The sequence below is a fragment of the Ips typographus genome, linkage group LG6 (genome assembly GCF_016097725.1).
Source record: "Ips typographus isolate SLU linkage group LG6, UJ_Ityp_2.0, whole genome shotgun sequence".
NCBI lineage: Eukaryota > Metazoa > Arthropoda > Insecta > Coleoptera > Curculionidae > Ips > Ips typographus.
In genome coordinates, this window is record NC_138427.1 from 1,112,524 (window position 1) to 1,130,371 (window position 17,848).

The 17,848-nt window shown below is 35.9% G+C and overlaps 3 protein-coding genes and 1 long non-coding RNA gene across 4 annotated transcripts in view; 3 read left to right on the forward strand and 1 right to left on the reverse strand.

Annotated features, from left to right (window-relative positions):
* LOC145730334 (uncharacterized) overlaps window positions 1-17,848 on the forward strand; it is a 318,043-nt gene that overhangs the window by 259,052 nt on the left and 41,143 nt on the right. The window lies entirely within an intron of this gene.
* dlg1 (MAGUK family member discs large 1) overlaps window positions 1-17,848 on the reverse strand; it is a 269,680-nt gene that overhangs the window by 237,767 nt on the left and 14,065 nt on the right. The gene's annotated exons all lie outside the window — the stretch shown is intronic.
* The window catches only part of RpL21 (ribosomal protein L21), a 139,015-nt gene that overhangs the window by 91,866 nt on the left and 29,301 nt on the right, over window positions 1-17,848 (forward strand). The gene's annotated exons all lie outside the window — the stretch shown is intronic.
* LOC145730327 (uncharacterized) lies at window positions 847-15,674 on the forward strand. Its single transcript, XM_081981500.1, has 6 exons — window positions 847-998; window positions 5,021-5,228; window positions 11,475-11,681; window positions 11,737-11,810; window positions 14,554-14,655; window positions 15,178-15,674. Exons 1-6 carry the CDS (start codon window positions 987-989, stop codon window positions 15,628-15,630), a joined length of 1,056 nt encoding a protein of 351 aa, XP_081837626.1. The 5' UTR covers window positions 847-986; the 3' UTR covers window positions 15,631-15,674.

Genomic DNA, 17,848 nt, shown 5'->3' on the forward strand with positions numbered 1-17,848 from the left:
CCACAGGATGTCTCAAAAAGCACAGAAAATTGCTTACTTTCTTTTCGTCCCTGTATGTGGCATAAAGACAAACCATTTAACAGACCATATCGGACAGATGTATTCATGAAGGATCAAGCGACAATTCTTAAAAAAGATGATCAGAATCAAGCGACGGATTGAAGAGGAAATTGATAGTTTAACATCAATTTCCCTATAGACATCAAAGTCTATATTTTGACCGTTTCTCTAATTTTGCCAGTGTGTGTACTATATGAAAACATTTATTTAATTGAAAAAATGATATGAAAATTGTCGTAATTTTAATTCTCTGGTAGTATTATCACTGATAATTCGACTTTTCTATATACTCTAATGTCATATGAAATGTGCGCTTTCTGTAGCGGTAGAAAAAAATTTTCCGTGAATCAAAGTTTTTATTAGAAAAGTTATGAATATTTTATAGGCAGAATTGTCATTCCATTCACATTTAATCTGACTGGAAAATAATCTTTTGAAAAAAACATTCAATTCCAATGGTAGAACCTTGATTGCAATTCAGAAGTTTAGCATGGAGTACCTAATTAGATTCTAAAAATAATAAAAACAAATTTGCCAAAGTTAAAATAAGTTAATATGAAACTGAAAAAGTCTTGGCAATACGACTAAGTTCTTTGAGTCTACGTACTATCATATTGCTATTATTACTTGCTCAAGTACAATTTCTGTAAAGCTTTAACTCTGACCACCCTGTATAAATACTCCATTAGCATAGCAAAACAATTAGCCTTAAACTTTGGTTGAGATGCTGTTTTTAGGATCTTTAAGCAAAGACGAAGGTGCAAAACATCTAGACTATTACGTAATATATGATCAATGTAGGCAAAAATCTTGAAAATAATGGCATGACAATGTCCTTCACAAACCAAGATTATAACCAGAAACCATCAATTAATTAAACCAGTCTTTAGTTTTTGGTGCCATCGCAAACATCTGAATTACTAATAATGTATTTTTTGGTAAGTATTTTTTTTTGTACTTAATATACATTTGTTTTTCAAGACAGAAAGTCGTTAATTGCCACTGTAAGGCAGAATGTGACACTCAAGAAACGGTATGTTCTATGTTGACAGCAGAATTCTTAATTCATCTACGTAAATGTGACAAATATGCTTATGGCTCAAAATTATTAATTTATTATTACGACTAATGACATAACAGCTTAGTTAAGTTTAGATTAGACTGTGTTATTTTGCACCTGATCTGTCACACCCAAACTTCAATTTAACTTAAGTTGTACTTAAAATCGACTGGAAGTGTCGGCGAAACAGGCATTAGACTGTTTTGACAAATGACCATAGTACTTTTTGCACTTTTGGCAAAATCCCTCTAGAGCGGAAAATCGATTAATTTTCTCTCCGCAATCAACTATTTTCTGCTACAAAATCGAAGCTCGAATAAGCTAATACTTTCACTATCAGTCATAAAAAAAACTGTTGTCGACAGAGTTGGTGTGTAGTAGATCATTAGTTAAGAAACGCCTTTAGCTAATGATCTACTACACACCAACTTTCTTATCTCCATAAGAACTCTTGACATATCAGAAACCAACACATAACTTTATCACTAAAGTTCAGTTGTACAACACTGGTTTAACCTTTGAACACGATTCAAGTCACAAACGTCACTGTGACAGAAATGAACAAGTTCTACAACCGGGTCTTAAAAGTATAATTATAGTGACAAATAGGAATTAGGTTAAATTGTCATTTTTTATTCTTGTAGAGAACAATTACTTAAATACTTATAATTTTATACATACAGGGTATTTCAAATGTGCCGGAACGGTCTACCTTTTTCCACAAGGTGGATGCTGCAAAGTTGGAATTTTGGAATATCACGTAGGTTAAAAAAATCTATCTCTTGATGGTCGTTTTAAAATTTTGTAGGACCAATGTCTTCGGACCATCAGTGACATTCACCCCCTATGAACCTAAATATTGATTAAAATCATTACCGATCGATTTCAAAAAAAGGTGGTGGATGTCGCTGGTCCGATGACTTTAGGTTCTAGAATTTAAAACGACCATCAAGACCTAGATTTTTAACCTTACTAATTTTAGAATACGTAATATTCCAAAATTCTATTTTTGCAGCTTTCACCTAGTGGAAAAAGGTAGACGGTTCCCGATTATTTGGAATACTCTTTATAATAAAAATGTAAGAAGATATAACAGAATAAAAAAAATAAGTTGTGGACTTTATTTCCGCAAATGAGACCTTCACAAAAAGCCATTAATCCTCACCGGACATATAAAATCATCAGTGTCGTTCATTATTAACTCTGCACATTCCTCTTGAACCCAAAGTTGGCACATGGCGCATAAGCGCATATCTGCTTGGATATCGTCCTCACAGACAAAGCACGTCCAAGATTCAAAATTTAAATTATTCTTCTTCTTTACAACTACTTTGCTTGTTTGGGTTTTCTTTGAAGATACATATGTTGCGCATTGTAATTTAAAGCTTTTCTCTGTAAGCACTGTCTTTATAAAGTTATTACCGGGTCTTAAGAAAGAATCCGGTTATTACCGGGTCTTAAGAAAATTGCGCTAAATATGTTGTGGTCTTCAGAAAGACCCCGAGTTTACAAACCGTCATTTCATTTCCGATGCTGCAATGACATGAACCAGAGTATCGATAAGCGGTGGCAGAGTTTCGGATATTTGGTTTAGAAAATGCAATAATGGTAAGTTGTCCATCATCTGACGAATCTAACTGAGCAGAATTTTTTTTCTTAAAACTTCTCAAGGTTTAAATACCACTTCTGGAATACTGTTTGGATTGAAAAGGTAGACCTATAGCTTTAAATCCATTGGTAATGTTAGCTACACTGATACGTTTTTTCCAAACTGGTTTGAAGACAGCAGAGAATCGGTGGTCTGAATGTTGGTCCCAATAATCTCCTAAAAATGCTCAAAAAAGCAAAAAACTCGAAAAAACTGCTTTCTCGAATGGTTGGAGCTCATGAGTAGTGTTACTAGGAAGACACAGAAGTTCTATGTCGTTCTGATCAGCTCTCTCTGATATAGTAACATTTAAATGTTTTTTCACTGAACTACCCTCTGACATCCAGATGTGACTTTGCACCATCTAAAATTAATAAAACTTTGCCTTTTGGTTTGTACTTCAAAAAATGGACCAACCCCAAACGCAACTATTTAGTTGTCATACTACCTTTTGTACTCCCAGAAACCTTACATCCATTAGGTAAATTGTCACAAAAACTAGGTTTCAAGCGAACCCCTTTAAAGAGAATCATCGGTGGTACTAAGAGCGTTAATAGATGCTCATGAGAAACCAAGCTTCAATTCAACTGATTGCTGATGGTGTAATGTAAAGCGACATCCTTTCTCGTCCATGTTAAAATTTCTTTCAGAGTTCTCTTCTTTTCTCCTCACGCTCCTGTTCTTGTTCACGTGTTAGAAGTGCTTTTCACTCAAGTTTCCTAGATGTACTTAAAATGCATCTTCAGAATACGACCAGCAATTCCGCTATGCTGTTCTACATATCTTTGCAAGAAGCCATTTCCTAATCATAATTGTAATGCTTCTTCCATCACTTCTTCGTTCCACTTGGTATGAAGGACTTTAATTTTTGGTTTGGACATCTATAAAAATGTTTTAGTAATCAGCCAAAACCAACGAAAATTTAAATGAGTAGTCTTCAAATAAGGTCCTTTGCAGAGCTTCTTACATCTGGAAATATAGCTCAGTTGTTAATTGCGACGAGGCAATATTTTCCGCAAGCACCGCGCACTTAGTTTAAAACACAATAAGTTGGACACTCTTGTATATGGGATTGGGCCACTGAACGGTGCCCAATTCTTCAACCCTTGCAACGTGCAACCCTTCTTATGAGTAGTGCCAATATGTCTAGAAGGCTACTCCAAATTGGTTGGAGTGCAAGACAACCCTGGAAAAGCTGGCCCAAAAGAACGACATACGTCTTGTGTGGGTTCCAGGACATGCTGCTATTCCAGAGAGAGGATCGATTGGGCACTTAGAAAGTGCCTGTTGGTCCAGAGCCGACTGTGGGGATCGCCAATAGCAGGGTGATCCAGTCGCTAAAATCTTTAGCCCAGCAGCTGTTTCAAGAACGCTGGGACTCCGCCATAAGTATGAGGCAGACCAAAGAACTCATCAGTGGCCCCTGAGCCAAAAATACGAAATACCTGCTGAAACTAAGCAGATAAAACTTAAGGACGGTGACCGGCCTATTGACTGGCCACTGCCAGCTGAGACGGCATCAGTACTTGATGGGTATAACCGAGGATCCTACTTGTCGAGGATGCTTAGAAGAAATTGAGGCCCGGGCCTTATTTTTCGTCTGAAGTAGATGGTGCAAAATCAGCAGAATGTAATTATCAATCTCAAACATTTGGAACTAATTCCGAATCTTCCAAAAATGTGCTTATATTCTGAGTTAATCTAACAATTCAAGAACTTCATTTCATTAGTTACTCAGCACTACTGAAAACGGTACTTTTTTCAAATCGCTCTACCGTGTAGGTACTGTGCCTTAAAGACCCTTAATACCCTCCAGTACCTAAATTTTTAGGTAATTCTATTGTTTATAAAACATATTTTCTAAATTAATGAAGGCCACATTTATCGTGCACCGTTGGCAAGAAAATGATGACCAACAATTGAATACTTGTTAAACCATTTTTACCATGTTAAAAAATCCGTAAAATCTAAAATATTAAACTTTGATAAAAATGGCACATTTGATTTTAATTTTTCCTGAACTATGTCAAAAAGCCATTTGTGATTTTCTTCGAGTAAAAAAAAGTACAAAAAGTTGTCATTTTAGCTTTAAAAAAGGTCTCTAAGGGTAAATATTTCGGAAAAAGTGACTTTAAACACGAAATTTCTGGAAAAATTATTTGCTTTAAGTAAAGTCTGTTTTGCAGAAGCAACGCAAATTGCAGAAACTTTCCGATGTTTATATAATATGCTAATTAATACCTTTGTTTTAGATAATAAGTTGTTTGCTGCTTGGAATTGCATCAGCAAAAAATCAAACTGATGCTGAAGTAGTAAACACTACAACCGCTACCAGTCCACTGGCCAATCAAGAACCATTCGAGACATTTTTACTGAATTCCTACAATTATGATAATCCATTAATTATACGTTCGAGAATACCGGAATCTTCGCAGCCGCAGGACATCATTAAGCACCAAGGTATCACTTTTCTTAGTTTATTTACATAAAAATCGTTAAATTTACATTCAGGGTTACTCAAGTAATGTTTCATATTAAAATTTCCAGAAATCAATGAGGATAACTTTGCTATTGTATATTGTAAAGACAATTTTGATGGGGTGAGAAAAATATGGCGTTAGTATACATTTATAGTCCCCCTATCTATGCAACCGAATTTTCTATATACAGGGTGTCCCACGACGAAAGACCTCGATTGATATTGGAAAAAGTGTAAATAGGAGAGTTTTGAAAATTTGGTAGGATACTGATGTGGGCATGCCCAATCCAACTAAAATATTTTCAAGATGGTTGCACTTCCGCTTATACCGGAAGTCGATCACAACTTTCTTATTTTAAATAGAACACCCTATATATTATTACATATTTGGATTCCTCACAAAATTCTGACCAACTTTTGTATAGAATGCCCTATGCCTATCTCTAGCCGTTTTCGAAATATTTGATGTTTTTCCAAAAAAGTGACAGTTGCAACGCTCAACATATTTTTGTACTATGTTAAAACCGTATTTCATTTTGCAATGAAACTTTGGGTTATTGTAAATAAAGGATCGTTTTATTAAACTGAGGGTGCGTAACGACTCATTTGTATACAGGGTCGTCAAAAAAAAATCATAAACTTGCCACTAAAAAAAATGAAAAATCTCAAGTTTTTTAAATGGAAACCCCCATTTTTTATGACGGAATCATTTTGAGCATTAAAAATTACTATAAGTTTCAATTTACTTGCCTATACCTAAATCTAACCCATTTCGTTTTATTTGAGAATAAACATTTTTTTATTAGGCTGCATGCTCGGCTGCATGGTTGGAATTAGCTGGTACTCTAGTTGGCCATGCTTTTGACACACGGTGATATTGGAGAACTGCAGGGCATGTTAATAACACTAGTTTTGAGTGTTTTGACAACTGCAAATATGCCGTCGCGGTTACGTTATTCAAACCAAGATTGCTTAAATCTGTTTATTATTTACGGAAAATGTGATAAAGTTGTGAGTAGAACATGTGAGGTATTTGCCGCTCGTTATCTAGAAAAACCAAATCCATCACCAAAAGCTGTCAAGCAAATAATTGAAAATTTTAAGAATACGGGATATGTGAAGATAAAAGCTATTAAAACAAAACCAATTCTTAATAATACAAATGTAGAAATTGCAATTTCTAACCAACTTTTGTGTACAATGCCCTATTCCTATCTCTAGCCGTTTTCGAAATATTTGATGTTTTTCCAAAAAAGTGACAGTTGCAACGCTCAACATAACATGCTTTGCAGTTCTCCAATATCACCGTGTGTCAAAAGCATGGCCAACTAGAGTACCAGCTAATTCCAACCATGCAGCCGAGCATGCAGCCTAATAAAAAAATGTTTATTCTCAAATAAAACGAAATGGGTTGGATTTAGGTATAGGCAAGTAAATTGAAACTTATAGTAATTTTTAATGCTCAAAATGATTCCGTCATAAAAAATGGGGGTTTCCATTTAAAAAACTTGAGATTTTTCATTTTTTTTAGTGGCAAGTTTATGATTTTTTTTTGACGACCCTGTATACAAATGAGTCGTTACGCACCCTCAGTTTAATAAAACGATCCTTTATTTACAATAACCCAAAGTTTCATTGCAAAATGAAATACGGTTTTAACATAGTACAAAAATATGTTGAGCGTTGCAACTGTCACTTTTTTGGAAAAACATCAAATATTTCGAAAACTGCTAGAGATAGGCATAGGGCATTCTATACAAAAGTTGGTCAGAATTTTGTGAGGAATCCAAATATGTAATAATATATAGGGTGTTCTATTTAAAATAAGAAAGTTGTGATCGACTTCCGGTATAAGCGGAAGTGCAACCATCTTGAAAATATTTTAGTTGGATTGGGCATGCCCACATCAGTATCCTACCAAATTTTCAAAACTCTCCTATTTATACTTTTTCCAATATCAATCGAGGTCTTTCGTCGTGGGACACCCTGTATATATATATAAACAATCTTTATTTTCGAAAGAAAAAAGGCTATCGACCACTTGGTCTTTCTGCCTATACAGTGGGATTTTTTTATGGTTTTAGTATACATGTTAACTTATTTCCAATTATTTACAATTTATTTACAAAAAAAAAAAAAAAATCTTAGTTAAAGTGTTCTAGTAGGGTGGCAGTGGGAAAGAGGTAACGGGATTGCACAGTGGGTTTATTATTGTCCAGTTGTTTGGATTATTCTTCCATTTGTTCTGTAGTTGTATAAGTCTGTCTGTTATTTTGGTCATGTTTGTACGTTCGTAGAGAAGTTGGTTGGATGGGTTGTGTAGATGGTCTTATTTTGGTTATTAGTCTTAGAGCAATCTGTTCCGTAGTCTGAGTATATCTTTTAGTTTTGTCAGTAGCGTTTGCTCTAAGTAAGTGTCCGTAGTCTAGAACTGGTCTACAGATGGATTTGTATATTTGTGTGGCGGTTTTCGTGCTAATACCTTTGTTTTTGTATGTCAGTGATCTAAAGTGTTTTGTCCGTTTAATAGTTTCAGTTCTTGCGTTTTTTAAATGTTTTGTAAATTTTAGTTTTTGGTCCAGTATTACGCCTAAGTATTTTACGTCATGTTTGGGTTCAGTTATGTGGCCGTCCGCGGTTATGTTTGGGGAGTCGTCTTTGGTCCTATGGTTTGGTAGTAAAAGTTGGTTTTTAGTTGCGTTGGGGGCCGAATTTTCTATTAAGTTATTAATTTAACTTAACTAAAATAAAATTAACAAGTTGGTCAACCTTTTAGCAGCTTTTTAGCTGTTTTTTCGTGCGTGCATAAATTGAATGTAACTATACAAACTTTACTTTAATTTAGTATAATTCTAACTTGCTCTAATTTAACGTCGTGTATAAATCCTCCTTTGAAAATCAAAACAGCTATTTACGTATTTAAGCGCAAAAAGCTCGATGATTGCTTTCTTGATTGATTTTTTCTACAAACAATGCTAAATAATTTAATACCACTAAACTTACTGAGTAGATACAAAAACAGGATCAAAACTATACACAATTAAACACTGACATCAAACTGGTGATACTGACATTTTCAATAATGGTATGCATTGTGGAACAATGCAACAAAATGTGAGGACCACAGACTAATCAGTCTCATGAGTCACACACTGAAGATATTCCTTAAGATTATCCACTACAGAATATCGGTAAAATCCGAAAGAAACCTCAGATCCACACAATTTGGATTCAGACGAGGTTTAGGGACGAGAGAGAATTGCGACTCAAGTACTGATTCAGAACTGTAACGACCAGAGAAAGAACATAATGCTGTGTTTCATCGATTATGAAAAGGCGTTCGACAGAGTCCAACATCATAAACTGATCCAAATCCTAAATAGATTGGACATAGACCAAAAAGACATCCGCTGCATTCAAATATACTGGAACCAAATGGCTGAAGTCAGAGTTGGTAACGATCTCACAGAAGCACGACCAATTTGTAGAGGGGTCAGACAAGGGTGTGTTCTCTCCCCACTTCTCTTCAATTTATATTCTGAAACCATCTTTCAGGAAGCCCTAGAAGAACGTAACGTGGGCGTTAAGGTGAATGGTGTATGGGTCACTAATATTCGTAATGCGGACGACACAGTTCTAATGGAGAGCAGATAACATGTAGACCAATAGAGGATTTGCGGGATATGCTTGGGACTGTCGGGAAATGCAGTAAGAACATGGGCTTCAATATCAACACCAAGAAGACTAAATTCATGATAATTATTCGAAAGCCACAAGAATTTCAAAACTCAAGCCTAACATATAAGAATCAACCAATAGAGCGAATAAATAAATTTAAATATCAACCAACGCTAAGGTCTTGAGAATAATCAATAAAGACCGCGAATTGTTAGACACCATTAAATGTCGAAAACAGCATACCTGGGCCACGTAATACGCAACGACAAGTACCAATTCCTGCAATTGATATTTGAGGGAAAAAGAAGAATCGACAGGAAAAATATGTCATGGCTCCGCAACGTTAGGCAATGGACAGGACTAAAGACAATGCATACCATACGTAATAAGGAAGAGTGGACAAATGTGATAGCAAACATCCATTAATTGACACGCAGCAGAAGAAGAAGAAGAAGAAGATGCATTGTGGCCGTTGCTCTGGACAGCAAGCGTAACACATTTTTCGCTTGCTACCCTGCTTGACAACGCGAGTAAATGTAAACTCCTCGGAAAAGGGTAACTTTCATTGAGATTTGGAAGCACAAAATGCCTCATTATTGAATGTTTGTAGAAAATATTATTCTTTTTTGCACTGTTTTTTCATTTTTTAATGATTTTTAGTGCAAAATGTTCCTCTTTTTTGCACTATGCTATATTTGCTGTGCTTTTGTCATCAAACAAGTCAATTTTATAAGAAATGTTGTAAGCAGCCCATGCAAAAAGTCCTTTCCTGCACTTACGTGTTGTTAAACTCGAACTTCGGTCTCGTATAACAACTTTCACTTGCGTGCAAAAAAGATGTATTTTCTGCACTTGTTGCATTAATAACTATTTTAAAATTTAAAATGTAAACTCGTCGGAAAAGGGTAACTTTTCGTTGAGATTTGGAAGCGCAAAATGTATCATTATTGAATATTTGTAGAAAAACTGAATTTTTAAACATTGTCAAAGAGTTTTAGAGATTTTTCGATCACAAAATTCAGTTAGACTAGACAGATACATTTGGGTCGAAAATCAAAAAATCGACAATGGATATTAAACAGATATGGCTGCCCTTATAAAAAAAGATGCACCTACACCGAAACCCATTAAAATGGCAACTACACAACAAATTATGCTTAGAATTTTGAATATAATTTGAGAAAGTAACAATTTACACTTAGTTTTGGTAAATCTAGCTACGCTTCAACGCTTCTCCCTTAATAGTAATTTACGTTACAAGTCCGGGAAATGTGTTATTAAAGTACAAGTCTAGATAGTTATTGTGCAACATCTGGTGACATCTGTACTCAACTCTATGAGTTTGAAAGTACAAATGGCGTTTCCAAATCTCATTCGGTAAACACCGATCTGATTGGTTAAAAATGGTAAGATTTTGTTTTTTGTTTGTCAATCCCAATCATCTGACCAGTTTCGCCGCATTACTATACGGAATGATGGAATGAAGGTTTGGTTCTTTGGTTATCAAGTCCTATATCCTCTCTGATGAGCCGTCATATGCAACTAAAATCGGTTAAAATACATTGACATTTTTCGAGTGCGCTTTAAATATAATGTCATAATACGACAACTACCTATACCTACATTTTATAACAACAATAACTATCTTGTCGCTATCAATATCAAGGTATTAACCTAACAACATGTTTAAGTTATGTAAACGTTTTTTTCTAATTATGGCATATAAAGTGACACTTTTCAAAACTGATTAGAGTGACAAAACGTTTTACTTTATGTAACTAGTTACATTACATAAAGTATCACTTTATGTAACTAGTTATGAAAAGTTCATTTCATCACTCCCTGTTTTTATGCATTTCCGTAGAAACATATGGGCGACATCCATCATAACGATAATGTCGTTGTCACTGTTTATACAAGGTGCTATGAAAGTGAATATTTGTGTTAAATCACTTTAAAAGATGGTTTTTACCGCTTTTTGGTCAAAATTAGAAAAAATTATGTATGCAACACGTTTCGAAAATGTCTTATTGTGTAACTCATTCAAATTGTAGGACCTCGCTGCGCTCGCCCTACAAACATTCATTCGTTACACAAAATCGATCTTTTTGTAACTGGTTACATAAATAGCTATTCAGAGTTTGGTAATGAAAAGTATCGTTTATTACACGTCCGAAATAGTTTTTTCCGTTCCTGCATGACTTTACGTGTCGGCTTCGCCTCCCACGGTAAACTGTCACGCACACACGGGAAAAACCTTTTTTCTGGACTGGTAATGAAATAGACTCTCCTAGTCCAAGGACTAGTCCGGAAAAAAACATTTTGCCGAACTAGTAACTCGGACTGAAACCGACTATTAGCATATTTCGATACAGTACGAAATAAAAATATGTTTGAAGTATAGATCACAGCCCCAAATAAAATTGAAAAAGCTATTTTTATTAGGTCGCTCAAACATTGAATGCGATTCATTACTTGAATCACCTTGTATATGTTACAGGATGATGGAAGTTAACACAATATCACTCATAAATTATATTATGTTCCAGCCAAGACTGCACAAGAGACATCGCCCAATACAGTACCTTCTCAGTATCCAGTACCTTTGCCCTACTTTAACATACAGCAATCAGACAAAATCGAAGTGTTGCCAACTGTTAGCATTCCAACAATTTCAGATTTGTCTGCCTTGTTGTATGCGGATAGTCCATACTCAGTTGGTTTGACGTCTTTTGAAAGCAACTTTCCTACGTATTGTAAGTGTTAAGTGGTTTTAAAAAAAAATTCGTTCAACTGTGATAAAACTTTCAGATCAGGCTACCAAGCTACTAGATCCAGTACCAATACTGCCAGTGTTAACGCCGGCTCAGTTGCAGTTCAGTAATGTAAGGCCTTTAATTCAACATACCGGGAGTCCTAAAATTAACACTACTGTATACTACAAGCAAAAATAAAACAATCCAACTCCTTTAGGCTTCTTAAAGGAGATTTTTCTCTAAAGTGAGGTCCCAGAAGATGATTTTCTTAGTCAAAATGAGATTTTATTTTAAATGGAACTCAGAATTGCAATTTATTTTAATCGGAAATTCAGAATCGCCAACTGTTTCTATTCATTCATTGTTAATACGATTTTATGTCTATGTTATGTATTAGGTCAGTGAACATTGAACAATTGCTGCCCTCAGAGTGAACCGAATCACACATAATGATCTTTTCAGAATATGATTCTCTCAGAATATCCAGCTCTTCCAGGAACCGGATGACCTTTCTGGGCGAGATGTTGTCCAGATCTTCCGGCCGGAGTGCCTCTTTTTCAAAAGCGCGAAACCTGGATCTGGCAAGAGCCGGACAGCAGCATAGCAAAATTGCGCTGCCGACTTGTCGTCTTCCATGCACCAACGGCATTCGGCATCATCTGCCATGCCAATCCGGTGCATGTGGGTCTTGAGGCAGCAATGACCGCTATACAATGCTGGCATAGCCTTTAAGTGTTGTCTGCTGAGTTGCAGGAGATTATCAGTCCTAGTCTTGGACGAGCCCTTCACACATAATTGACTTTGACTTGATACTCCTTGCTTTCCTATGAGCAAGACAGACCATTGGTTCTTGGCCCGTGAAGGCCTCCTCTGACTGGCCTTGGAATTGCCTGTAAAGCCGAAATGACCAGGGCCCTAATTCTTGAACGCAGGGAGTAGAATTATCGATAGAAGTGTTGATAGAATGTGACAGAACTGGTTGACAAAAGCAGGTTTCTGTCAAATTATGTGTTCTTTTGTCTTGATAACTCTCTTACCTCGATTCAAGAATCTACGGCCTGGAATCCACATTCGCTTCTCCAAGAGTGACAGCTCCAAGCGGTCTTTCACAGGTTCCGACCGAAAATGTTCGTACTGCGGCCTTCATGTTCGGGAAAATTTTTATCGATTTTTGCCCAGATGAAATCGGAAGGTCTCCGATCATTCTTCTAGAGCAGATTTCGATGGCAAATAGTTCCGCCTGGAAAACCTTTGGGGTTTTGCCAAGTCCTCTCCTTAGGTTCGCCTTATCATTATAAGTCGCTGCTCCTCGCTATGTCAGCGATTTCGAACCGTCCGTGAACCAGAGGATGTTAGTTTACATGAGGTGGTCAGCACACTCAGTCCAGTCCCCTTTCGTTGGCAGGAGAGTCCTGTCGCTTAGCGTTTCAGCTGCCACAAATGTGGGATGTCAACGTCAGAAACTCACGGTTTAGAATCTCTAAAAGTGCTTCTCGATGCTCCACGTATGCCGTCAACGCACGGGTAGAGTGATGTGATGTGATGACCGGTAGGAGAAACTGAAGAGGAGGCAGATTGTGGAGGCACTCTAGCGCGGACGTTGGCGTCGTTCTGATCATCCCGTGATACTTAAGACAGGCTTGTCTTTGTATTGAACACCAGTTTATTAGCTGCGGTGCTCTAGAGACTTTTATTATACCAGACTAACGCACCGTAGGTCAGCATGGGTCTGACGATACTAGTGTAAAGCCACAACACCTGCGGGGGACCAACACTTCAAGATTTCCCACAGCTACTTGTCATGCATGTCCATTGAAAAACCTTTGCATTACTAACTAGATATTCCTGTAAGTGCTATTTCCAAGTGAGAGTTCTATCAAAAGTGACTTCGAGATACTTCACCTGAGTTGCAAATGGTATTGCTTCACCAGATAAGACAGGTGACCGAAGAAATTCTAGCCTCTCTCCTCCTGATAGTATTATGACTGTTTTACAAAGATTTACCTAGGTAAATCTTCGTAGAAAAAGGTATTCCTTCTGGCACCAGCTTTGGGTCACATTGAGCACCTCCGGGTCACATATGATTGGCGGAAAAAACATTAATTTTCAGCCACTTTGGATAATTTAGAAACAATTTCTTCTTGTAATGATAGTTCGGCAGCGCTTATCAAACTGCGACCAAAAGGTTTTCTCTCTACGATTCAAGAGTGTTAATGCAGTGTTTTCAATAAAAAAAATAGTTAGAACCTGATTGCCATTCTGAATTTACAAGAATCTATAGGGGGTTCATCCATTTAAAATAACAAGGTTGCTGGTTCTTTTTAGTACAAGCGACAACGTGACCATCGACATTTTGTCACTTGAGGTAAATTTTAAGAGAAAGAGTTAGCTTTTCAGCTACCAAGATTTTGCAAATGGTTTATTTCCTTCTTCACAGTGTTAAAAACCTACTGTACCAAATAAGCAATGCAATAGACAGTTACTTCGTTTTGAACGTGACAAACAAAGAAGTAAACGTCACATTCAAAACCGTGTACCTGTCTATTGCATTGTTGGGTCATCCTATTTTAGTATAATTTTTGGTACACATATTATGTGTTCTAGAATAATCAATCAGCACTGTAAAAATAGTGATGTCTGCTGTCTAATAATATTTTTATCGTTTACCACCTTTGAGAAAGAAGTAAACTATTTCCGAAAATGTTGGTAAATGAAAAGTTAACTTTTTTCTTTTAAAACCACCTGTTTTTTGAAAATTTAACGACTTAAGTTTACTAAAATTTTCCTGCAAAATCAACCTTAACCTATATGGTACATTAATGTTGGGACACCCTGTATTTAAACAGTTAGTTAATCTGTTTTAAACTTGCAGTCATGGAATCCTGGAAGTACCGAAGCACCCCTTGCAAAAGACAGTCTGGCAACATCACTGACAACTGATTCAAACTCTCAACGGAACTTTTTGATACAAAAGGTTAACTAAATCACATCAGAACAGGATGTCTCATTATAAACACGGCTTATTGTAGTTATAGAGGATTTCCATCAAACTTGTATTTCAATAGAACATTCTATACTGGGGTGATCAAATTGCTATGGCCCGGGTAACTAGGAATTATAAAATGTTTTGTGAGCACTACTGAGAGTCATTTCTCGTTTTATTACCTAGTGAATCAAAAATTATATTTTTTTAATTTAAAAGCCATCAGAGTGTGTTTAATTTCACGAAAATGTAGCACACTGTATAATCGCAACCCTGTATTTTTATCAATAAGTAGCATCCTACAAAAATGTCAAAAATGAGACACCCTGTCTAAACTTTTAGTTCTAACTATAAGAACTTTTATCTAACTTTATCTAGAAATTAGAAACACTTTCATTTATTTGCCATGTAAAAATACTTTTCCAATTTCTTGATTGATTTTAGAACCACCCTGTTACTAGTGATTATTTTTAATTATTCTAACACATCCTTTGTTCTGATTTATAATTGTAGATTCCGGAAGTGGCTAGTTTCACTAAAAGTGGACAGTTTTCTATATCAGACATCCCAGAATTAACAGAACTGGAAGCCATATTTAAAAATTCTACTACTGCTGTGAGTGTTATCGAATCTAGAAGTGGAACGGACCTTGATAATGTGGATGCTGCAACGAATACCACTCTCGAAGACGAACACATTGATTCAGTTGAAACTACTACATCGGTGCAATCCAACATAGAGTTGCAAAGTGCTGTCATTACTGACATTAACTCCAACAAAATTGAAAACGATGAAGAAGAAAAATTAGATGAGAGCATTAATGCAGCTGAAGATGATAATAGGCTAAAAGGCAACGTGTCCATTTGGGACTTAATTAGCGGAAGAGATTCAACAGGGCAGAATGAAGAAAGTGTTACAACCAATTTGGACGAAACTACTGTTGCCGTTACTGAGAATATAGTATAAATTGTCTTTGTTGAAAATAATGTAATATAAGAAGTATTCTGGAATTTCTTGGTTTTGTGTACCTATACAGTGCGCAAGATAAGAATGTACTGCATGGAAGAGAATATCTGAAACAGCAATAGATAAAAAATATCTATTTATCATAAGATTATCCCTATTGTTGCGCAATAGGGAGGCCATACACGCGCTTTCAAAAATTAGGTACTTGTTTCAATTATTGAAATATTTATAGAACAAAATAATGATGAATGCGTTCGAAACATTAGAAATTGTATACCTATATTGAAGTATGACTTCAGATTTTTTTCTACTCGCGTGCATAATTTTATACTTTTTTGCACGCATATCAGTGCAGAAAGTGATATGTACTTTCCCTCACGCTGGCTGAAGTTGTCCAAATGAGCGTAGCGAGGTTGGGGGAGGGGGTTATTGATGTGATGCATTACTTCTAATCTACTTGTTGCTAATATTAATAATAAATCAACAATTATTATATGGAATAACCATTTAGAATATCATACATAAATTACCATAATTTAATTTTCCCACCCTAGTGCGGGAAAGGGTATATTTTGAGAACAAAAAATAGTTATTTACCTAACAAGTGCGGAAAGTGATACTTTCCCGCACGAGACTGCAGTTGCCCGAACGACGCAAAGCAGAGTAGGTATATACTATATTCAATTTTGCCCAGCAAAAAATAGCACTTCAAAAATCATAATTTATATTAATTTAAATCTTACATGAAAACAAATTATAACTAAATCATATTTCTAACTCTACATTTACCTACAATCTTCTTTTTATTAGTGATGGAATCTTCAATGAACGACTCCGCAACTGAGGTCGACTTCCACACACCGTGTCCCTTAATGTTGGTGATATTGGATCCAGAGTTCTCCAGCATTGTAGCTGAAGATCTACGAAAACAATGGCCGGTGTACATTTCAGGATCCTGAAGGCCCAAGTATACAGCTATTTTGCATGGCATTTTGCCAAAGGTATTTACTCCTATGCATTGTTTCGTACATTTGCCATCCTTGTATGCTACGAAGAAGCGACGATGTGTAGTGTTGTCCGGATGTAACAATTTGTATTTTTTGTAGAGGTCAGTGCGCCTTGTATCAGAATCATCATAATTACACACTGCAAATTTTCTTATAAATGAATCGTTACTATCAAGACATCATCTTTTTCTTCAGTATCATCTAAGGTAAGCTTCATGAGTTCCTCCCTGTGACAAGCTTCTGCTATCCCGAAAATTGTTGCGACTTTTACACCATTAGGTGCTTCAAACAGGAATTTTTCAACTTCCTCTCTTTCGAGAACCTTTGATTTCTTCGGTCTAAATCCGTCATTGGCTTTCTTCAAGAACGCTGTTAGCTTATAGAATTTACTTATGTCTATGTTATGCTTGACTTTTAAGAGCAGCTTTATCATTGAGCATTTAGACCATAATGTAGAAGGTTCCTGCTCTTTCATCGACGAAAACTTGACTTTTTTTGAAGTGTACCATGTATCAAAGACGATGAATTCTTTGTGATACCGTTCTCTCGACTGGAACTAAGTGATTGCTTGCTTCCGTAGCTTCGTCAATGATTTCTTGAGGAATTTCGTCGTAAAATGAATCCATTTTCAGAATAATAGAACTGCAGAACAAGAAACTATGATGCCTTTTAAAAGGTCTAATTGATGCTTGTTGCTAAATATGTGTAACAAATGTCATACCCTTATTGTTGATTTTTACTCAAAATATACAGGGTTCGTTGGGTGATAAAATACTTAGAGCCCGCTAGCTCCGAAAGAGGGTACTTTGGCGTTTTTTTTATGCACTTTCTACCTTTCAAGTATCCTACATTCAATTTGAACCACCTGTATATTTGAATTCCATACGCTTAATTTAAAAATAGTTAATTTACTAGTGCGGAAAGTGATACTTTTCCGCACGTTGACTGAAGTTGTCCAGAGAGCGTAGTAGCGAGACAAAAATTGCAATTTTTCATATGATTACCATAGCTTCATATGATTACCAAGCTTAAATTAAAACAAAAACTGGAAGTAGCTAAGTAATGTACTAGGTATAATGTTTTGACAAGTGTGGCACATTATTAGTTTTGGGAGGTCTGTAGCTACTAAAACACAAATTAAAAAATCCAGGTCCGTATTTAAAAAATTGAAGTTGATGATGGTATATAGAAAACGAAAAGTCGGTGCTAAA

Excerpts from the sequence above, each read along its gene's own strand:
- LOC145730327 (XM_081981500.1), top strand. Across the intron at positions 11,682-11,736 it reads AAGCAACTTTCCTACGTATT|ATCAGGCTACCAAGCTACTA; the intron begins GTAAGTGTTAAG and ends TAAAACTTTCAG. Across the intron at positions 11,811-14,553 it reads CTCAGTTGCAGTTCAGTAAT|TCATGGAATCCTGGAAGTAC; the intron begins GTAAGGCCTTTA and ends TTAAACTTGCAG.